Genomic DNA, 23944 nt, shown 5'->3' with positions numbered 1-23944 from the left:
TTATTCTTTATTTTGAAACCGGGTCTCACTGAGTTGCAGAGGGCCTCACAAAGTAGCTGAGGCTGTCCGCGAACCGCGATCCTCCTGTCTCAGCCTCCCGAATGCTGGGATTACAAGCTTGTACCACCACACCGGCTTTGTTATTCATATTATTAAGATCAGATAGCTGAGTAGTTTTCCAAATCTTCAGTAGCTTTTAGATAAATGCAACCCAATAAGATACAATTATAATTCTATTATAATGTTAAAGAATTATTTTAGCTGGGCATGGTATCACAATCTTGTAATCCCAACACTTAGAAGGCTGAGACAGGAGGATCACAGGTTCAAGGCCAGCCTTAGCAATTTAGCAAGACCCTGTTTCAAAATGTTATATCTTTAAGAAAAAAAAAGGGGGGGAGGCTATGGTCAGGCATGGTGACACACACTTGTAATCCCATCATTCAGGAGGCAGAGACCAGAGAGGATCGTGGTTCGAGAACGGCCTCAGCTACTTAGTGAGGCCCTTCGCAATTCAGTGAAACTGTTTCACAAATAAAAAGACTAAAAAAAAAATAGGGCTGGGGTATAGCTCAGAGGTAGAATGCCCCTGGATTTCATCCCCAGTACTGTAAAAAAGGGGGATGTGGTGCACATCCCTAGCCAGGGATGTGGCACATGCTTGTAATCCCAGAATTTGGGAAGCTGAGAAAGGAGGATCGCGGTTTGAAGACAGCCTCAGCTACTTTTTGAGTCCTTTTACAACTCAGTTAGACCCTGTTTCAAAATAAAGAATAAAGAATAGGGCTGGGGGTACAGCTCAGAGATAGAATGCCCCTGAGTTCCATCCCCAGTACCACAAGAAAAGGGAGGGGCTGGGGTATAGCTTGAGGCAGAATGCCCCTGGGTTCAGTACAAAATTTTTTTTATAAAATTTATTGGTGTATTGTAGTCATACATCTCAATGGAACAAAAAACTTGTGGAGATATACATGCACACATCACCCAATCAGACCCTACCAATTCACTAACTCCTTCCCTCCCCCTCCCTCCTACCTATGCTTGGCCTCCTGATTGACTTTGATATGTTTAAGTACACCATATGCTTTAAAGAGCTTCCCTCTCCCCCCCCATCCCCTCAGATAGGCCACCTTAATTGCTCCTTAATAGGGTCCCTTCTTCATCTAGAGTTCCTCCTGTTACCCATTTCTTCCTAATATTTTGCACATTAAGAAAAGTATCTGATTTCTTATTTTTGTGATATTTTATTGTAAATGCCATAATTTTGTTCTCCCTTATGGCCGGGCAAAATTCCATTGTGTACATATCCCATAGTTTTGAAATCCACTCATCTGTTGAAGGACCTCTTGGCTGGTTCCACAGTTTGGCGATGGTGAACTGTGCAGCTACGAATATGGTTGTTCATGCATTAATTTGGTATCTTGGTTTCCATTCTTTTTGGTAGATACCCAGAGGTGGTATTGCTGGATCATATGGTAAGTTCGTTTTCCTTCTGAGGATCTTCTATACTGTTCTCCAAAGTGGTTGCACCAACTTGCAATCCCACCAACAATGTATTAGAGCTTCTATTTCTCCACATTTATGCCCACTTACTGAAAACCTGAAAGCCAGAAGGTGAATAACTTTGACAGGATGATACACTCACAACCAATTTTTTAAAATAGAGGTCACTTGGATCTGGAAATCTGCTGAGAGATTAGGTGAGGCAGCGGCAGCTTCTAGTGCTTCCTGGGCACACAGCTGAAGAAACTTGCTGGCCCTTTGCTGTGGAGCCCTTTGCTGTGGAGCAAGGCACAGTTTCAGGCCTGCCACACAACAGGCCCTGGGCCCAGCCTCACTGGCTCCAGACCCAGCCTTGCCGCGCGGTGGGCTCCGGTCCCTGTTACTTTGGGCAGGACATTTACAGAGGTTCCCATTTTTCCCTCCATATATATAATTTCTTTAAGTAGGAGAAAACAGCACATGTCATTTGCAGAAGCTGGGAGCCCAATTCCCTAGCAGCAATGAATCTTATCTCCCCACTGGAAGCGGAGGCTCTCACCCTCACCCTGGAGAGCGGGACCCACTGCTCCAAGCACACCCTGGTCCCCAGCACAGCACAGATGAGCACGGCAGCCATGAGCTGAGGTCTCCTGGATGCCCAGCGCAGCGAGCTGGCCCAGCAATATGGGCAGGGATCCCTCTGACTTGCCCTATTTTTCTTACAGAGTATGTTGTCCAGAATTCCTGCACATGTGTGGCAAGAGCAGTCTACTTTTGGGGAGATTTCTTCAAAAATTCAAGGTGGATTGGATTGGATCTGTCTGCCTCTCCTGAATACTAGCTGCCGCTGCTATCTTGGTCCATCTCCGCGAAACTTTTTTTTACATAGTATGTTGTCCAGAATTCCTGAGCATGTGGGGCAGAAACAGTCTACTTTTGGGGAGATTTCTTCAAACATTCAAAGTAGATTTGGTTGGATTTGTCTGCCTCTCCCGAATACTGGCCAGCGCACTGCTGCCATCTTGGTCCGTCTCTGCAAAAAATTTTCTTACATAGTATGTTGTCCAGAGTTCCTGAGCATGTGGGACAGGAACAGTCTACTTTTGGGGAGATTTCTTCAAAAATTCAAGGTGGATTTGGTTGGATCTGTCTGCCTCTCCTGAATACTGGCTGCTGCCCCGCTGCCTTCTTGGGCTCTCCTAGAGTATGTTGTTGTTAAGTATTCCTGTGCATGTGTGGCAAGAGCAGTCTGCTTTCTAATATCATCTGGGATATTTCTCAAAAAAATCACTTTTCCTACAGTGGCGGGCACCGCGCTGCTATCTTGCCTGTAATTCCACCATGTTCCACTCTCTCTCCTATAGTTCAGATAGAAGTCATGACTGGAAATGTTTCTGTGTGTTGTCCCAATCAGCTATTAAATCAAAATCTGTTGTCCAGGATTTATCAGAGGGATACATGTCCTATTCAGCTGCTGTCAACCTACACAGCTCTGGCCGTGGTTGCCGCTGCAGCTGCAGCTGCCGCCATCTTCCTCCCTCTTCAATTATATATAGATAGATAGATAGATATAGATATAGATGTAGATATATATATATATATTTTTTTTTTTTATTTTATGGGTCTGGGGATGGAACCCAGGGACATTTGACCTCCGAGCTACATCCCCTGCCCTATTTTTATTCTTTATTTTGAAATACTATGTTGCAGAGGCCCTCACTAAGTAGCTGAGGCTATCCCCAAACCGTGATCCTCCAGTCTCATCCTCCCCAATGCTGGGATTACAAGTGTGTGCCACCACGCCTGGCTCTCTTCAATATTTTTAAATAAAAGAAAACAGTATGTGTCTTTTGCAGGAGTTGGGGGCCCAAGTACTTAGTAGCAGTGTGTTTTATCTCCCCACCAAGAGTGGAGGCCCACAGCTTCACCAAGGAGAGCGGTTCTGCTGCTCTGAGCACACCCGGCCGCAGCGCTGCACAGAGGAGCACGATGGCCAGGAGCACCCTTGGCTCCCAGGACGCGCGGCATTGGCTGACCTGATTATGCAGGGCTCCATCTGACGCGCCCTGAACATTTTTCTTACATAGTATTTTGTCCAGAGTTCCTGAGCATGTAGGGCAGGTGCAGTCTACTTTCGAGGAGATTTCCTCAAAAGTTCAGGGTGGATTAGAATGAATCTACCTGCCTCTCACCAATACTGGCCGCCGCCGCCGCCACTATCTTAGCCCTCCAAAATATTTATTTTAAATGTCAGATAGTATGCATGAAAACTTTATCCACCAGAGACTTCTGATTCTGCTTCTGATGTAGAATGTTTCAAAAGACTTTTCAGTCTGGTGATAGCACAGATATAAATCTGTTCCTATACAAATAAAAATCATATTCCATGGTGGTATCCAAGAGGTCAGTGCCTGGAAGCTCTGGTGATCCCGATTTCAAAGATGGACAGGCCTTTCACAGGTGACCCTGGCCGTTTCCACGCCTGCAGGAGTGGCCCATGTAAGTGGAGGTGGGCAGAAAGTGAGCCTGCCTGGTACTTAAGCCTCTTCTGGGGTAGGGAGAAGCCAGCCAAGCTTTAATTACAGTGTAGGCTGCCAAGAGAGAGTCAAATCTGGAAAAGCACCCAATTTAAAAAAAAAACTGCAAACCATCCAACCCAGGGATTCCATCCTCAGTCCCAATGCTCTGCTGAGAAAGCTGGTCCAGGAGAAGCTCAGGAAAGCAGAGTTCGTGTGGTTTCTTTCCAGTTCCCAGCATTTGCGCAGGAGCCCTGCTGGCAGGTGAGCCAAAGCTTAGACACTTCCACCATTCCCTCCCAGCTCAAAGAATAAAAAATAAGGCTGGGGGTATAGCTTGAGGCAGAATGCCCCTGAACTCAATCTCCAGTACAAAAAACTCAGTGAGTCTCAGGGGTCCCTCCCCTTCACTGTGACCACAGGCACACAAGTCGGCCAACAAGACTTCCTCCCTCCCTCCCTTTCTTCCTTTCTTCCTTCCTCCCTCTTTTCCTCTTTTATTCCCTCCCTTTCTTCCTCCCTTCCATCCTTTCTCTCCCTTTCTTCTTCTCTCCCTCCCTGCTTTTCTTCTTGCCTTCTCTTTTCCCCCACAATAAGCAATGTATGGAAGAGATTTTACTTAACAATTATAGCAAATTTCAGTGGAAATACCTGTGACCTGAACTGTGTGTGCACAGTGCATTTGCCAGAAGTCCACCCACACACACCGCCCTTTCTCTTTGGGGCAGAAATCCAACTCCTTGGGTGGAATCCAAATATGCTGTTAATAAAAAATTAAAAAAAACAAATATGCTGTTCATGAAATTCCAAATTTTGCCTTCTAAAGGACCTGCATATTTAACACAAATATGTATTTTGAGAAAAGTACAGTTGTTAAATGTATCTTGTAATTATGCCATTTTTTTTAACAGTACTGGGGATTGAACCCAGGGGATTCTATCTCTGAGCTACACCCCCAGATGTATTTTTCATTGTTTGTTTTTGTTTGTTTGTTTTACTTTTTTGCATTACTGGAGATTGAGCCCAGGGGCATTCTACCTGCAAACTATACCCCCAGCCCTATTTTTTATTCTTTATTTTGAAACAGGGTTTCACTGAGTTGCAGAGGGCCTCACTAAGTAGCTGAGGCTGTCCGCAAACGGTGATTCTCTTGTCTCAGCCTCCCAAATGCTGGGATTACAAGCGTGCACCACGTGCCCGGCTATGCCATCTATTTTTATCATGTTTTTAAAAATTATTTTCTATAGGTAAATACTATATATTTCAAAAAGAATCCTGTGTGTGTGTGTGTGTGTGTGTGTGTGTGTGTGTGTGTGTGTGTGTATGTATTACTATTGATGGAACCTAGGAGCATTCTGCCTCTAAGTTATACTTCAAGCCCTATTTTATTCTTTTATTTTGAAACAGGGCCTTATAACCTGCAATCTTCCTGTCTCAGCCTCTCAAGTACTGAGATTCCAAGCAAGTGCCACTACATAGTTACTTTAAAATAATCTTCTAAAAATAAAGTATCTAACCAGGCTTGGTGGCTCATACCTTTAATCCTATGGATACTGACACAGGAGGATTACAGGTTAGAAACCAGCCTCAGGAATTTAGCAAGACTCTCAGCAACCTAAGGCAATTTTGTGTAAAAAAAAAAAAAATGTAGCTCAGAGGTATAAATGTCCTGGGTTCAATTCCCAGTACCAATAAATAAATAAATAAATAAATAAATAAATAAATAAAAAAAAATCAAGGGTTATCTGGGATAATTAAAGCTGTGGTCCTGTCTGTTTCATGATTTATAACCAGTTCTTGTCACCTCCAAAAATATATTTCTTCTTGAATCTAAATCTATTCTATTAGCCGGGCGTGGTGGCACACGTTTGTAATCCCAGCATTCGGGAGGCTGAGACCTGGAGGATCATGGTTCGTAGACAGCCTCAGCTACTTAGTGAGGCCTCTGCAACTCAGTGAGACCCAGTTTCAAAATAAAGAATAAAAAATCGGGCAGGGGGTGTAGCTCGGAGGTCAAATGCCCCTGGGTTCCATCCCCAGACCCTCAAAAAATAAATAAAAATAAATCTATTATATTAATAATAATAATAATAATAATAATTTAAACAACTTTAATTCATACAACTTTAGGTCCATATACATTATCATTCTTTCTAAATTTACACATTAATTATGAAAGATTTAAACATACAGTCTTTATATGTCTACAAATGGGAAAATATCCATAACCACTCTATGTAAGTTATTTTGAGAATTATAAGCAATTATTCTTAAGCCTCTGAGGTCTCTAAGCATTTATTTCTCCATCGTTGATGGTACAGTTCCCACAAATCTTTGCTCTCCAAGGTCCCGGCTGAGTTTTAGTAGAGGAAGAGTCCTGTGGGTGGTGCCTGATGTGGCTGTCCCTCGGCATCCTTCCTGCCCTCCTGGATCATCCCCCAGAAGCTCAGGTGTCAGGCTGTGGATCTATGCTGAGCGGTGAAAACCGGGCTCAAGCCTCTAAGCTAGCTCACCAGGGGATTAGCCCATAGATGGATTAGTAATTTGAGGGGACTCCCCGGAGGTGGTGGGGACTATACAGGAGGGGGCTTGGCTGGAGGAAGTGGGTCACGGGGGCCGTGGCGTTGGGGACTGTTTCTGCCCCTGGATCCTCGCTCTCTCTGCTTCCCAGCCTCGAACTGAGCAGCTTTTCCTCCATGACCTTCTGCCATGACCTTCTGCCTCACCTCAGGCCCAGAGTGATGGAGCCAGCCAATCACAGACTAAGACCTCTGAAACCCTGAGCAAACTAAACTTTGCCTCCTCTAAGTTTGCTTGTCAAAGATGACTAACATGCTCCCTTCTTGTGTGTAGAGGCTAGGAGGTAGAAACAGCGTGTTCCAGGTTTCTTGGGGCCTGGAGGAAATCCATGAAGTTAACTTAGGCCAATCAGGTGATTCTCAAGAAGGGGGACTGTGGCAGAAGCCGTCTCCCTGTTCACGCTGCTTTTGCCGGCCACACAGTCCTACAGGGACTGTGTGCGTGTGTGCGCGCACGCACACATGCACACCAGAATATTGGTGTCTGGTCCTCAGATATCAGGAGACAGGGCAGCCAGGCGCAGTGGCACACATCTATAACACCAGTTTTTAGGAGACCGAGACAGAAGGATTGCATGTTTGAGGCCAACCTCAGCAACTTATTTAAGCAACTCAGACCTTATTTCAAAATTTGAAAAAAGGCTGCGAGTGCAGCCCTTTGAAGGGTTGGAAGCACTGATTTTTCTTTATTAAATTTTGTCCTCAGCCAGGTGTGGTGGTGCACACTTGTAATCCTAATATTTGGGAGGCAGAGACAGGCGTATCACAGGTTCAAAGCCAGCCTCAGTAACTTAGTGAGGCTCTATTTCAAAATAAAAAATGAAATATGACTGGGGGTATAACTTGGAGGTAGAATGCCCCTGAGTTAAATCCCAGTTAAAAAAAAAAAGAAAATCTTGTCCCTAGCCAGACATAGTGGTACACACCTGTAATCCCAGTTCTTGGGAGGCTGAATAGGAGGATCACAGGTTTAAGGCCTGCCTTAGTAAGTTAGGGAGACCCTCAACAACCTAGCAAGATCCTGTTTAAAAAAAAAAAAAAAAGGACAGCAGGTGTAGCTCAGAGGTAGAATGCCCCTAGGCTCAGTACTCAATATCAGAAAAAAGAAAAAGAAAAAGAAAGAAAGAAAGAAAGAAAGAAAGAGAGAAGAGAAGGTAAGAGAAAAAGATAGAAAGAAAAAAAGAAGAAAAAAGAAAAATATCCACACATCCAGAAAGGCCCAGAGGCTCAGGATAGGAAAAACAATCATCTTAGTGTGGTTAGGCTACATCAAAATAGCACAAAGTGAATAGTTTACAAGCAATAGACATTTATTTCTCACAATTCTGCAGCCAAGAAGTCCAAGATCACGGAGCTGCCAGGTTCATCACATGGCAGAAGGTATGGGCGGTCTCTCTTAAATTTCTTTTATACGGGCCCTAATTCCGTGGGTGAGGCCTCCACCCCAGAATCTAATCCTTTCCCAAAGGCAACACTTTAGGTGTCAGAATTTTAGTGCACGTGAGCCAGGCATAGTGGCACATGTCTCAGTACTTGGGAGGCTGAGACAGAAGGACCGCAGGTTTGTGGCCAGTCTCAGGTACTTAGTGAGGTCCTCTGCAACTTAGTGAGACCCTGTTTCAAAAAAAAAAAAAAATAAGGCTGGGGGTATAGCTTGGAGGTAGAATGCCCCTGGGTTCAATTCCCAGTACCAATAAGGAAAAACAGTAATAATAATTATAATCATAATCATAAACAAAAAAAGCCGTGTGTGGTGGCACATCCCTGTGGTCCCAGTGCTGGGGAAGCTGAGACAGAAATATCATGGGTTAGCTGAGCATGGTGGCTCACGCTTGTAATCCCACCATTTAAGAGTCTGAAACAGGAGGATCACGGTTTGCAGCTAGCCTCAGCTACTTAGTGGGGCCCTTTGTAACTCAGTGAGACCCTGTTTCAAAATAAAGAATAAAATATAGGGCTGGGGGCGTAGCTTGGAAATAGAATGCCTCCTTGGTTTCACCCTCAATACCACTACCACTACCACAACAAAAGAAGTGTCATGGGTTCGAGGACAGCCTTAGCAATGCAAAGAGGCTCTGGGCAACCTGGTAGAACCTTGTTTCAAAACAAAATATTTAGCCGGGCGTGGTAGCACACACTTGTAATCCCCTCACTTTGGAGGCTGAGACAGGAGGATTGCGCAGGTTCATAAGCCAGCCTCCGCTGGCTTAAGAGACCCTGTTTACAAAAAAAAAAAAAAAATATATATATATGTATATATATATAAAATAGTTGTTTATGTTTGTTTTTATACTAGCAAATAACCAACTACTGTTAAAGTTATATATAGAATGCCTCTTATTTATTTTATTTATTATTATTATTATTATTATTATTATTATTAATTATTATTATTTGGTGGTACTGGGGTTCCCAGAAACCCTTATACCTCTGGGCTACACTTCCAGACCTATTTTATATTTTATTTGGAAACAGGGTCTCTTAAGCGAGGCTGGCTTTGATCCAGTGCGATCCTCCCTGTCTCCACCTCCCAAGCGCGGGGATTACAAGCATGCACCACCATGCCTGGCTTAAAGAAATAAATTAATAGGTCTGTGTAGCCTGGAGGTAGAAGGCCCCTGGGTTCCATCCCCAGTACCACCAAAATAATAATAATAATAATAATAATAATAATAATAATAATAATAATAAAAATAAAACAAAATATTTTTAAAATGGTCTGAAGGTATAGCTTGGAGGTAGAATGCCCCTGGGTTTAATCCACAGGACACAGGAACACACACACACACACACACACACACACACACACACACACACCCAAACTTCAGTTATGTAACAAAACTCTACGTAATACTTTTTTGTGTGTGGTGGTGGTACTGGGGTTCCTGGAAACTTCTACCTCCAGGCTACACTCCAAGACCTAAGACCTATTTTTATAGTTTTTTATTTGGAAACACGGTCTCTTAAACCAGCACAGCTGGCTTCGAACCTGTGTGATCCTCCTGTCTCTGCCTCCCAAGCGCGGGGATTACAAGCGTGCTCCACCACACCCGGCTCTACGTAATTCTTATATATAGTAAATTATATATATATTTTTTAAGCCAGGTATTGTGGCGCATGCCTGTACTCTCTCTTTTTTTTTTTTTTTTTTTTTTGCGGGTCTGGGGCTGGAACCCAGGGGCATTCAAACTTCGAGCTACACTCCCTGCCCTATTTTTTATTCTTTATTTTGAAACCGAGTCTTACTGAGTTGCAGAGGGCCCCACTAAGTAGCTGAGGCTGTCTGTGAACCGCCATCCTCTGGTCTCAGCCTCCTGAATGCTGGGATTACAAGCGTGTGCATCCATGCCCAGCTATCTCAGTTATTACACAACAAGTATAACTCTAAAATAATTACTTGATCACATGTTTTAAGGTGGAATTTCAAAACAAAATCATTTATATTCTAATATGCGATATTATTGTGAATGTTTTATGCACTTATACTACTATATTTAACTTTGCAAGTGTGTGTGTGATGCTGGGGATTGAACCCAGGGGCATTCTACCTCTGAGCTATATGTACAACCCTGTTTTGCTGTGTGTGTATGTGTGTGTGTGTGTGTGTGTGTGTGTGTGTGTGTGTGTGTGTGTGTTTATTTCAACAGGACTTTTCACTAGCTGCTGAGCACCTTGATAAGTCAAACCTGGAATCCTCCTGTCTCAGTCTCCCAAGTGCTCTAATTACAGGTGTGTGTACCAGACCCAGCCCCCCCCCTTTATTTTCTATCTGGGGATGGAACCCAGGGGCATTCTACCTCCAAACTATCCCCCCTGCTCTATTTTTTAGTCTTTATCTTGAAACAGAGTCTCAATAAATTGCTGGGGACCTTGCTCATTTGTTGAGGCTGGCTTTAAATCTGTGAGCCTTCTATCTCAGCCTCCTAAGTACTGAGATTATAGGCATGTACCACCACACCTGGTTTCTAAATTATTCTTAAACTTATCACAAACTTTAATGTTAAAATGTTTATACAATTAATGTCATGTTATACTTAATTTCACCAGAATTCAGGGAGGTTTATCCATATTAAAAAAAAAAAGAAGAAGAAGGGAAAAAAAAAGAAAAAGAAAAAGCTAAGTGCGTGGCCAACACCAGTAGTTCCAGCTACTTGAAGGCTGAGGCGGGAGGATGGTTTGAGTGAGGCATTCTGGGCCAGCTTGGGCATCATCGTAACTCCTGGTCTTGAAAACACAACAAAAACCCAAGGCATTGCAAGCAGGTCAAGATTCACAGTAAATTAACAATGTATAGCTCCCAGAGTGATTTTCGGAAAAATCACGTTTAATGGCTACAAGATATGTCGTCACATGTATGCACCAGAATTTTTTTGTGTGTGTGTGTGTGTGTGTGTAGTACTGGGGATGGAACTCGGGGGCCTTCCACCTCCGAGCTATAGCCCCAACCTATTTTATATTTTATTTGGAAACAGGGTCTCACTAAGTTACTGAGAGCCTCATTAAGTGACAGAGGCTGGCTTGGAACTTGGTGCGATCCTCCTGTCTCAGCCTCCCAAGTGCTGGGATTACAATCATGCGCCACCACGCCTGGTTTATGCACCAGAATTTAATTTACTATCTCTGCTGTTTTGCTTCACTTGGGGAGGAGAGACGTGGCTACTGGAGATGGGACTCAGGGGCTTTCTACCTCCAAGCTACACCCCTAGCTCCTCCTCTTCTTCTTCTTCTTCTTCTTCTTCTTCTTCTTCTTCTTATTATTATTATTATTATTATTATTATTATTATTATTACTGTTATTAATAATTATTACTATTGCCATTATTATTATTTTAAATTTTGACACAGGGTCTCGTTAGGTTGCTGAGAGTCCCACTATGTTGCTGAGGCTGTCTTTGAACCTACCATCCTTCTGTCTCAGCCTCCCAAGTGCGGGAGTTAGGAGCCGAGCTCCCTTTCCCGTGGTGGAGCGCTGTGGAGGAATCCTCTGGACACCCTCCCGGAGCCTGGCGTTCCTGAGCACTCCCTGGAGAACACGGACGGTTCAGGATTCTCCACGAACACTTCCCGACGCCTCCCCGGAGGCTCGCCAGCAGCGCGCACGCCCGTGGACACCGCGTCCTCGGGCCGCCCCTCGCCGGCTGGAGGCCTCGGGTACCCATCGCACCGCTGCCGGCTTCAAAGGGGCGACCGGGGTCCCACGGTTTGGGCTTCGCGTGCCTGGTGGCCGGCGCGCCGGGGGGAGCCCGCGGGTGGGCGCAGGGGCCCCGGGCGCGTCCCCACGGCCAGGGGGCGCTGCGCCCCCGGCCCCGAGGGCGGGCGGCCGGCCGGGCGGGGCGGAGGGAGCCAAGGTCCGCGCCCCGCGCTCCGACCTCGCGCAGCAGCAGCAGCCGGCGGCATGGCGCGGGGCGCCCGGCTCCGGAGCAAGGTGGCCGGCGGCCTGCCGCTGCGCCGGGCGCGGGCGCGGCGGCCCGAGGGCGACGAGGAGGCCATCCTGGAGCAGCCCGACAGCGGCGACGAGGCGGCGGCGGGCGCGGGCGGGCGGCGCGCGCGGAGGGTGCACCTGGCGGCGCTGCCCGAGCGCTACGAGCCGCTGGAGGAGCCGGCGCCCGGCGGGAAGCCCGAGCGGAGGTACCGGCAGAAGCTGAAGAAGTACGGCAAGGTAGGGCCCGCGCCCCGCCCCGACGCCTGGGGCGCCCGCCCGGGGGCCAGCCTCCGCGCTGAGCGGGACGATCCCGAGGCTTTGGCGCCGCTGGGGTACTTGGACCCGGTGACCCGGTTGATCTGTTTTCCGGCAACGTCCACAACCGCTAGCTGAGAAAGTTTGGGTTATTCTCCCAAATAGCCCCAAATAGCTCCCAGGGCCCGGGAGCCCAGCAAATACCTAAAGACACGCCTGTTGGATCTGATTTTCTCTTCCCCACTATCCATGGACTAGTGGGACACAGGCAGACTGGAAGGATGAATATGGCTGAGGATGACAGTCTTCTTCCCAGATCAAAGCCCGCAGGCAGCTCCCAGGTACCCTTACCAGGAAGCTGTGGACGCCATGGCTGCCCCCACTCCCTTGGCCTAGGCAAGGCCGCCAGAAAAAAGTCTTGAAACTCATTGTGTACCGGCCAAAGGCCACGGACCGCACCTGATTTATTGCCCAGTTATCCGTGGCCTCTTATCAGACCCCAGCCATTCTCAAAACTAGAAAGTTGGGGGCTTGCCGGGCGTGGTGGCGCACGCTGGTAATCCCCGCGCTTGGGAGGCTGAGACAGGAGGATCGCACAGGTTCGAAGCCAGCCCCAGCTATTTAGTGAGGCTCTCAGCAACTTAGTGAGACCCTGTTTCCAAATAAAATATAAAAAACTAGGTTTGGGAGTATAGCCCAGAGGTAGAAAGCCTCTGGGTTCCACCCCCAGTACCACACACACACACACACACACACACACACACACACACACAAAGTTCGGAGCTTTCAGGCTTAGGGTTATTCTAGGACTATTCTTCTCCCTTACTGATTCCAGTGGGGCACAAAGGAGCTATCGTTCCCCTCCCAGCTGGTAACTGATGATGCAGTCCTCAGCTTGGGGGCTAGCGCTTGAGATGTCTTGGGCCCCGCTCCCTCTGAGCCAGGCATTGTGCATTCACTAGAGAGGCAAAAGGAGTTAACACAGCCCTGCCCTCCAGGGTCCACAGCCTCCGGGGAGACAGGAGGTAGCACCACAGAGCAGTTAACTCCTCAAGGATGTGGTGGAGGACAGAGTCGTAAAATCAGGACATCTTCAAATCCTAGTGATGTGAACACTGGGCAGAGGAGAGGAGTTCAGATTTCACCAGAGAGCAGGGTGTGGTGGCACCTGCCTGTATTCTTAGTACTTTGGATAATGAGACAGGAGGATCAGAGGCAGGTCTGAGGCCAGCCTAAGCGACTTAGTGAGGCCCTTGGCAACTTAGTGAGACCCTATTTCAAAATAATAATTAAAGCCGGGCGTGGTGGCGCACACTTGTAATCCCCGTGCTTGGGAGGCGGATACAGGAGGATTGCGCAGGTTAGAAGCCAGACACACTGGTTTATGAGACCCTGTTTCTAAATAAAAAAGTATAAAAATAGGCCTGGGAGTGTAGCCTGGAGGTAGAAGGGTTTCCAGGAACCCCAGTATCACCAAAATAAACAAATAAATAAATAAATAAATAAACAAATAAATAATAAAGGGCTGAGATGTAGCTTGGATGCAGAATGCCACTGGGTTCAATCCCCAGTGCCAAAAACAAAACAAAATAACAACCTGGGCACTGTGGCACACGCCTGTAATTCCCAGTACCGGGAAGGCTGAGACAGGAGGATTACAGGTTCCAGGATGGCTTCAGCAAGTAGTGAGATTCTCATCAACCTAGCCAGATCCTGTTTTAAAATAAAAATAAAATAGGGCTGGGGGTGTAGCTTGGAGATATAATGCCCTTGGGTTTAATCTTCAGTAACACAAAATAAATAAATATATAAAATAACAAGTGTTGGCAACAATGTGGGCAGATTAGGACCCTTTTCCACAGCAGGTAGAATGGCACCGCTTCTGGGAAAAACAGTTAGGAGGTTCCTCAAAGAGTTGAAGATGGAATTACTCTATGACCCAGAAATTCAATTCCTAGGTCTGTAGTCAAAATAATTGAAAATAGCTACTCAAACATATATTTATACACAAGTGTTCATAGAAGCATTATTTACTAATAGCCAAAAGGTGAAAACAACCTAAATATCTATCAGTGGATGAATAAACAGAAGGTGATATACACACAATAGAATACCATTCAGCCATAAAAAAGAACGAAGTACTAGCACATGACACCAAGTGAATTAACCTCTAAAAGCATGATGCTAAATAAAATATACCAGACACTCAAGGTTACACATTGTTTTCATGAGTCCATTGATATAAAATATCCAGAACAGGCAAATCCAGAGAGATGGAACCTAGATTGGTGGTTGCCACGAACTTGGAGGAGTAGAGACCATCTAATTAGTGGGTGTGGGTTTTCCTTTAGGGATGGCAATGTCTTGGGATTTGATGGAAATGATGGTTGCACATTATAAATGTATTAAGTGCCACTGAGTTGTACTTTATTTATTTATTTATTTATTTATTTATTTATTTTTATTTTTTGGTACTGGGGGTGGAACCCAGAGGCTTTCTACTTCTGGGCTATACTCCCAGACCTGTTTTACATTTTATTTGGAAACAAGGTCTCACTAAGTTGCTAGAGCCTCACTAAGTAGTTGAGGCTGGCTTTGAAACTATGTGACCCTCCTGTCTCAGCCTCTCAAGCCTGTGCACCACCACGCCTAGCTGAGTTGTACTTTAAAGTGGATAGTTGTTTGTTTGTTTGTTTGTTTGTTTTTGGTGGTACTGGGGTTCCTGGAAGCCCTTCTACCTCCAGGCTACACTCCTAGACCTATTTTTACATTTTTATTTGGAAACAGGGTCTCCTAAGCCAGCTCGCGTGGCTGGCTTCGAACCTGTGCGATCCTCCTGTCTCTGCCTCCCAAGCGCGGGGATTACAAGCGTGCGCCACCACGCCCAGCCTAAAGTGGATAGTTTTAAGCCTGGCGTGGTGGCACATGCTTGTAATACTAGCACTTGGGAGGCTGAGACAGGAGGATCGCACAGGTTCTAAGCCAGCCTCAGCTACTTAGTGAGGCTCTCAGCAACTTAGTGAGACCCTGTTTCCAAATAAATTATAAAATAGGGCTGGGGTATAGCCCGGAGGTAGGAAAGCCCCTGGGTTCTACCCCCCAGTACCCCTCCCACACACACACACACGTGGATACTTTTATGTTATATGAATTTTGCCTGAACTAAAAAGAAAAGAGATTTTAACAGATAGGAAAGGGGTGTTGTCCACGCTGCAGGGAATAGAGAAGAGGTCATGGAAGTGCTCTAGAGTATTACACACTCTTCCAATAGACCCAGGGGCCCCATGAGATGACATTAGGGTTCCAAAGAGTGACTTATGCTGCCACTTTCTCCAGTGACTGAGAAGGTATCAGGCTCTAATAAAGAGGAAGAAAGCAGGAAGAGCCGAGGCTCAGCTAGAAATATGGGAGGTGATTTTTACCTTCTTTAGCCACCAGGTAGAACGTTATCTTTCTTGGGTCTAGTAGAATAAGGGGCAACTTGCAAATAGCTCAGTGCTATTAACACATGCCTTCTTTCTTTCTTTCTTCCTTTTTTTTTTTTTTTTTTTTTTTTGGTACCAGGAGTTGAACTCAGGGACAGCTCTCAAGCCTGAGGGTCTTGCTAAATTTCCCAGGCTGGCCTAGATAGAACCTGCAATCCTCCTGTCTCAGCCTGCCACATGCTAGGATTATCAGAGTCAGGCGCACGCCTGACTAGGGCCTGCTTTTTCTTTTAGTTCTTATTCCTGTTAACTTCCCAGATCCCTCACCCAGGCCCTTCCTGCTTCTATTTAAAGAAAGGTGTTTGCCCTTTGTGGAACATGAAAGAGTGGCTTACGCTCCCACGCTGCCCCTGGTCCCAGCTAGGGGTCCAGCCGAATGCTGAGCGGGTCCAGCCTTCTGGAAGCCTGTGTGCCTGGGACTTTTCTAGAGATTAAGGTTCCCAGTTGATTTTTAAGTCATGATAATAGCATTCATATGGTGCCTTTGTGATTGTTAAAATGCTCTTTGGTGGGCACTGAGAAGAGGAAGGAACATGTTTGCTGTGCTGTTCCAGGATGCCTGGTGCCTGGCTTTGTACTTGGTACCTCCAAATCCTCACAGCTCCCTTGGAAAGCTCTGATTATCCCTGTTCTGCAGTAAAGGAAACTGGAGTTTCAAGAAGTTAAGCTATTTGTTCAAGGACGCACAGCTAGAGAGCAGCAGAGAGGCCCTTTCCCCTGCAGAAGGAGTGGGTGAGTGGCCGTGAGCAGAGGAGCATGGCCTCAGAACTTAGCTGAGAGAGAGTAACCAGGTGTAGCTCAGTGGTGGAGCCATATCAGGTCACCTTTCCCAGGCATCCTCAGAAACACAGGGAGAGGACCAGGTAAGGAAAATGAGAAGAGGGAGGGAGAGGGGAAATAGAAGGTATGGAATAACCTTTAAAAATGCCTGCACATTTTGGGATAGTGATGTGACTCAGAGGTAGAGAGCTTGCATAGGATATGCTCGACCCTCGGTTCAATCCCTACCATCACGAAAAGAAAAAGCAAAGAGAGAAGTTGGACATGGTGACCCATGTCTCTGCTCCCAGTTCTTGGGAGTCTGAGAGGATTGCAGGTTCAAAGCCAGCCTCAGCAACCTAGCAAGAGAGAGCCTTTATCAAAATAAAAAATAAAATAGGGCTGAGGGAATAGCTCAGAGATCGAATGCCCCTTGCTTTAATCCCCAGTAAACACACACACACACACACACACACACACACACACACGCACGCACACACATGCACGCACACACATGCACGCACACACACATGCACACACACAGAAATGAAGGAGGGGGAAGAAAGGAAGAAAGGAAAAGAAATAAAGGCCCCCATGTTTTAAATATGGGGTAAGGACATGTGCATGAAGCCAGAATAACAGGCATACGCCCTGCCTGGCCACCTACTATCTGTATGACCCCAGCTGTGCCCCCTCTCTGCCTCAGTCTCCTCTTCTGTACTATGGGATAATAATGAGGCAGTGGAGAGAGTAAATGAGTAGAACCACGAGGAAGTCTTCGACCCCACTGGGCACCTGGCCAGGGCCCCGTAACTGTTGACTGTTAGCATCTGAGAGGGCATAGGAGGGCCCAGTCTAACGTTTTTATCCTGATTGGTTTTTATTTTTGTTTTTTTGTTTTGCGGGTCTGGGGATGGAACACAGGGGCATTTTGACCTCCGAGCTACACCCTCTGCCCTATTTTTTATTCCTTATTTTGAAACAGGGTCTCACTAAGTTGCGGAGGTCCTCACTAAGTAGCTGAGGCTGTCCGCGAACCACGATCCTCCGGTCTCAGCCTCCCGAATCCTGGGATTACAAGCGTGCGCCACCACGCCCGGCTTATCCTGATTGGTTTTTAAGTGAGTTCTAACTCTGAAAATAATTGCTGACTCCCCATCTCAGGCAGGTGCCCAAGTCCTAACTGCATTTCACAACTGAAGACTTGACCTTTGAGCTTAGAGAAAGTGCTTTTTGAGGAGAAAGGGTTTTCTTTTTGAAACTGGAAGGAGGAGAATCCCCAGCATCACTGGGGATCGGCTGAATATGAAGGAGTCCCCAGAAACCCTTTCTCTTTGTAGGAATTCCCTGTGGCTGCTAAAACAAATGACCACCTACATCATGGCTGAAAACCAAATGAATGTATTCTCCTATAGCTTTGGAGGCCACAAGTCCCAAATCAGTCTTCCAGAGGCAGAATCAGCAGGGTGATTTTTTCCTAGAGGATCCAGGGGAGAAGTCATTTCTATGCCCTTTCCAGCTTCCAGAGGCCACCGACCTCCATCCTTAAAGCTGGTAGACTCTTTGAGTCTTCTCTCTGTCCCCTGCTTCCATCCATGTATTGACTTCGGTGTGAGTCCCCCTCCTCCCTCTTTAGGAGGACACTCACCTGAGCTGAGATGCCTGGACTCCTCCAGCACTGCAATAGGAGACTTGCCTGCTTAACTGAGGAGACTGCCCCATTTCCAGGTCCTTAACTGAATCACTGCTGCAAAATCCTTTTGCTATGTAAGATAATATAGTCACAGATTCTGAGCACTAAGACATGGGCACCTTGGGGACCATTATCCAGCCTGGCACACTCTCCCGAGCTCCACCTCCCCAGCGCCCCTCTGACAGGTCAGCGTTACACAGATCAACAAATCCCAAATCTACTCCTTTGAATGACACTAAAGTGGTGGTTGATAAACACTTACACTTCTTTACATTGCCTCTCTTGGTTCTGTTTTTTTTTTTTTTTATGTTTTGTACTAGAGATTGAACCCAGTGGTATTCTACTTCCAAACTATACTCCCATCCTTTTTTTTTTTTTTTTTTTTTTGTGTGTGTGTGTGTGTGTGTGTGTGTGTGTGTGTGGTACTGGGGGTGGAACCCAGAGGCTTTCTACCTCCGGGCTATACTCCCAGACCTTTTTTATATTTTATTTGGAAACAGGGTCTCACTAAGTTGCTGAGAGCCTCACTAAGTAGCTGAGGCTGGCTTCGAACCTGTGCGATCCTCCTGTCTCAGCCTCCCAAGTGCGGGGATTACAAGCGTGTGCCACCACACCCGGCTTCCCATCCTTTTTATTTATTTATTTATTTTTAAATAGGGTCGCATTAAGTTGATAAATACACAATTGCTGAGGCTGGCCTTGAACCTGTGATCCACTTGTCTCAGCCTCCCAAGTACTGAGATTATAGGCATGTACTGCCATGCCTGGTTTGGTTTTGTTTTGACAGTGTTGCAGTTAATGAACTACTTTAGCAGCTTTTCCCCCCTAAATTGTAAAGATGAAATTATAAGCTACTAGAAAATAATAACAAGCCGGACATGTTATTATTATACACCTCAGTGACACATGCCTATAATCCTAGTACTTGGGAGGCTGAGATAGGAGAATTGCAGTCTTGAGGCCAGCCTGCCTCAGCAAATTTTTTTATTTTTTTATTTTTCTTGCAGTACTGGGGATGGAACCCAGGGACATTCTACCTCCGAGCTACACTCCCAGCCCTATTTTTTATTCTTTTATTTTGAAACAGGGTCTCACTGAGTTGCAAAGGACCTCGCTAAGTAACTGAGTCTGTCCAGGAACCGCAGTCCTCCTGTCTCAGCCTCCCAAATGCTGGGATTACAAGCGTGCGCCACCACACCTGGCTTAGCCTCAGCAATTTAGCAAGATCCTATTTCAAAATAAAAAAGCAAAAAGCTTGAGAGCATCACTCCGAGGTAGAACACTCCTGGGGTTCGATATAGAATAACAGGCTGGTGAAAATGGATGTACAAATATCAAAAGCGCGAAGTTTAAAGCCGGCAGTTATGGAGCTGGTGGCATCGTTTACCAAGGGTCGCTCCTGATGATTGCATCACTCCCGGAGAACATGGCTTTTGTTGGAACTGCTGATGTTTCAAACATATGAGTAAAATGTTCCCAGTGATTCTTCTCATCACAGAATTATAGAAACGGACCTCTAAGCAGCATGACCACACACGCACACGCACATGCGTACGTGTGCACCGGCATCGCATGGAGAAACTAATGAGGAAGCGTCCAGACAAGTGGAGTGTAGAGACTCCCAAAGCTCCTCCTGCAGCCAGAGCGGTACCAGAGATAACAGCTGGGCACTTGTGTGTGCTCGGAAGTGAGGGGCCCTGTGGGTTCGGCCCTCCCCCTGTCATAGTGGATGACTCTTCAATTGAGACTACAGAAAGCTCAAGTGAGCCAGAAGTCATAGGAAATTATACTCTTTCCGTGTGTGGTACTGGGGATTGAACCCACGGGCAAACGTTCTACCTCCGAGCTACACCCCCCGGCCCTTTTTTTAAATTTTTATTTTGAAACAGGATCTCACTAGGTTGATGAGAGTCTCACTACTTGCTGAGGCTGTCCTTGACACCTGTAATCCTCCTGTTTCCACCTCCCAAGTACTGGCATTACAAGCATGCGCCACCATGCTCTATTTGAAACAGGGTCTCGCTGAGTTGCTGAGGCTGGCCTTGGCTGTGATTCTCCTGCCTCAGCCTCTCCAGTACTGGGATTAGAGGCGTGTGTCACCACACCTGGCCGGAAATTATACTCTTGGTAAACTGTCCAGATTCAGCCTAGGCGAGGGAGATAGAAAAAACAAAGAGAAACTTTCCAGAAAAATAACAAAATGTCTTAGGTTAACATATCATCACCGCAAACCTAAATGACTATGGAAAGAAGCAGATGTCCTTTTGCAGTCATCATCACTGATGTTGTGAGCACCCAACACTGCTGCAGCTTGTGCCAGCCACGGTGCCAAGTGCTTTCCTTAGCGGGTGGTGCTCGGGGATAGAGCATTTGCCTAGAACGCTTGAGGCTTTGGCTTTCATCCCGCAGAAACAAAACCGAAGAAAACACCTAAGTGCACTAAAGTCATTTAACCTTCTCAACAACCCAGTGAAATAGTGACTACACAATCCCATCGTATAGGTGAGAACCTGAAGCCACGGGAAGTCAAGTAAGCCATGGAGCTGGTGCACTGTGAACTAACCACCTACATACCGCCTTCCTTAAAGAAGGGAAGTGTAGCCGGTGCAGTGGTGCACACCTGTAATCACAGTACTAGGGAGGCTAAGACAGGAGGATGGCAGGTTCAAGACCAGCCTTAGCAATTTAGCTAGACTCTGTTTCAAAAATAAAATAAAACAGGGCTGGGGGGTCTAGCTCAGAGGTAGAATGCCCCTGGGGTCAATCTCCAGTACCAAAAGTAAAATAAATAAATAATAATAATAAATAAATAAACAAATTAGGAAACTGTAATACAAGGGTTAGAGGCCTGGGCTCAAAGCAAGATTTCTTTGGGGTTAAACTTCAGTTCTGCCTCTTATCAACTGTCTGATCTGAGGTAAATGTAACTTCTCTGTCCTTTCTTCTTGTTGAAGCCCAAGAGCGAAAGGCTACCAGGGACACACCAGTAGCCAAAGTCAGGTTTATTTGTTTGGTGCAATGAGGAAGAGTATATGCCAGAGGAATCATGAGGTCTCAAAGCTGACTGAGCTTGAGCCAGAGTTTTCAGTATCCAGCAGACACTTAAAGTCGCTGGGCCAGCCCAGCAAAGGACCTATGCTGGGGGTGGCAAGGAGAGGAGGACTCGGGACTGAAGCCCGGACTTATCAAGCTTTGGTAGAAGGGATAAGGAGCGTCCTGTGAAGCAAGAGAGAACCAAGAGAATACGGAGTCAGCGAGGCCAAGGGATTATTTTGCAAAGCATGTCAGAAGCAGCTGAGAGGACAGGGAGGGGGAAGACTGAAAGGCTCCCACTTGTCAGGCCACGCGGAGGTCATAGATGCTGTGGTCGGGCAGCCCCTGCACCAGAGTAAGAGGAAGCGTGGAGCTGGCCGGGCGTGGTGGCGCACGCCTGTAACCCCAGCATTTGGGAGGCTGAAACAGGAGCATCGCAGGTTTAAAGCCGGCCTCAGCAACTTAGCAAGACCTTGTTTCTAAATAAAACAGGAATGTAGCTCAGAGGTAGAGCACCCCTGGGTTAAATCCCCATTGCCAAAAGAAGAGGAGGAGGAGCAGAGTCAGTATCTAGATGATTCTTTTGGTTTGTTTGGCATGAAGGAGAGTAGAGACCTGGGGCAGCCTATGGGGTCAAGGCAACAGCTGAGCATAAGTGTACGCCAGTGGGAATGAGCCAGTGGGGAGGGAGAGAGGATGGTGTTGAAGAAGGGAGAGCCAAAGACCAGATGGGAGACGGCACAGGCAGCAAGCGTCAGGGGAACAGCTTTGAGGACATTTTCTCCACCGTCCCACAGGCCACAGGGGAAGCTGAGGGCAGGTCCAGGCAGGTCATAGGCAATGGTGTGAAGAGGGACAAGTTCCCGGGGATATCTGATTTATGTAGTTAAAGAGGAAGTGGTATTGTCTTTTATCTGGGGAGTGTTGGGTGTGGGAAGGAAAAGAACTGAGACTGTTTCTGGAAGAGACGGGAAGTCTGCCTACTGGTCAGGTGTGGTGGGTTTGCCAGCCAGCCTTGACGTCACAGTGAGCTTTGAATTGGGGTCAGGATTTTAGTGAGACCAGTCAGCATGGTTAGGGCACTGAGAGACAAGGTGTGTACAGTAAGGTCCAGGGCGACTACGTGGATGTTGATGTCAGCACAAATGGTTGACGGTACTTGTGGACCAGGAGAGGAAGACAAGGAAACAACAATGTAATAAATGTTGATCATTGACCAGGCGTGGTGGTGCTCGCCTGTGATCCCAGTACCTGGAAGGCTAAACAGGAGGATCACAGGTTCTAGACCAGCCTCAGCAATTTGATGAGACCCTGTTTCAGAATAAAAACTAAAAAAAAAAAAGGGGGGGGGAGCAAGGCTGAGACAGGGGGATCTCAAGTCTATAGCCAGCCTCCTCAATTTAGTGAGGCCCTCTGCAACTTAGTGAGACTTTTGTTTCAAAATAAGAAATAAAATAGGACTGGGGTGTAGCTCAGAGTCAGAATGCCCCTGGGTTAGAATGTCTCCTGGGTTCATTCAATCCAGAGTACAACAAAAAAAGAGGATCTGTGGTATGGCTCAGAGTCAGAATGCCCCTGGGTTCAATCCTTAGTACCGCTTCCTCCAAAAAAAATATCGAGCTTTGGAGGTCTTAATCTTTCAGTTGCGATTTCATTTGAATCCCTGAGATGTCCCTTGTCCAGCTGGGTTCCAGCCTAGAAGGAAGAAGACACACAGAAAGAATTGCCTGGTCTTTACACTCGTGTACGATTGTTTGGAAACACAAGACTTACATGCATGTAGCACTTGGAGAATGGCTGAAGATAACAAAGGGAGGAATGTGAGGGTCAGACAGGCAGCCCTGGAGGAGAGAGAGAAAGAGGAAGAGGAGGATAGTGAAGACAGGCGAGGCTTCAGACAAAAAGGTGCACAAAGGAACTTGACCCAGGCTGTCCAGTAACTTTGATCTGGAGCAGGGGAGTGGGGTTACGGTTTGCTGCACATGCAAACACTTTGCCAGGAGAGGACGTCTGCTCTGAGCTCCCGTGTGTTCCAGCGTAAGAGTGGGCACGGGACACTAGAGATGTGCATACATGCTGACTTGCTAATGTGCCTTCTGAGAACAAGGAAAAACGCTCTTGGTGTGTGTCGCCATGACCAGTAGTGGGTTTTCGCGGGTAATGGGTCCATTTTCATAAACTTGCCTAACCTAACTCTTTACTTTTCTGCTCCTAAAAACAGAATGTCGGGAAGGTCATCACCAAAGGATGTCGCTACATAGTCATCGGCCTGCAGGGATTCGCTGCGGCCTACTCTGCCCCGTTTGGAGTGGCCACCAGCGTGGTATCCTTCGTGCGCTAACGGGAGCTGCTGGAGCCAGCGGAGCCTCTGCTCTGGGGACAGGGCGGACTCAGCAGCATTTCAGACTTGACTCACAGAATCCTTAGAAGAGAAAAAAAAAAATGTCTTTCCTTGTTGATTGGACGAATGTTAGGAATGGGCTACCCCTGCCCATCTGCTCAGTTTTCTCATCTCTTGGACACAGAGGATCCACTGGTCAGTCCTGCAGAGGATTAGGCCAGGTTAGCTGTGGGATTACTGTTAGTTTGCTTTACATGAAGCTTTGAGTCTTCAGGTAAAGGTGGTAGGGCCGGGATAGGGGCAGATATTTGACATATTTGAGCAGAGTAGTAATTTTGCAAAAGAAAAAGAATGTCGGCCTAGAGCCAGGTGGTCTTCA

General features: G+C 46.6%; 1 protein-coding gene across 1 annotated transcript; it reads left to right on the top strand.

Annotated features, from left to right (window-relative positions):
- Positions 1-11972: 11972 nt before the first annotated feature.
- LOC308265488 (required for drug-induced death protein 1) lies at positions 11973-23565 on the top strand (the record flags this gene model as incomplete). The annotated part of the gene is made up of 2 exons (XM_080699255.1): positions 11973-12236; positions 23446-23565. The coding sequence occupies 2 exons, from the start codon at positions 11973-11975 to the stop codon at positions 23563-23565; spliced, it is 384 nt and encodes a 127-aa protein (XP_080555381.1).
- Between the last annotated feature and the right edge of the window lie 379 nt (positions 23566-23944).

Source organism: Muscardinus avellanarius, assembly GCF_963383645.1.
Source record: "Muscardinus avellanarius genome assembly, chromosome: 7".
Classification (NCBI taxonomy): Eukaryota; Metazoa; Chordata; class Mammalia; order Rodentia; family Gliridae; genus Muscardinus; species Muscardinus avellanarius.
This window is presented reverse-complemented; position numbering and strand designations above follow the sequence as displayed.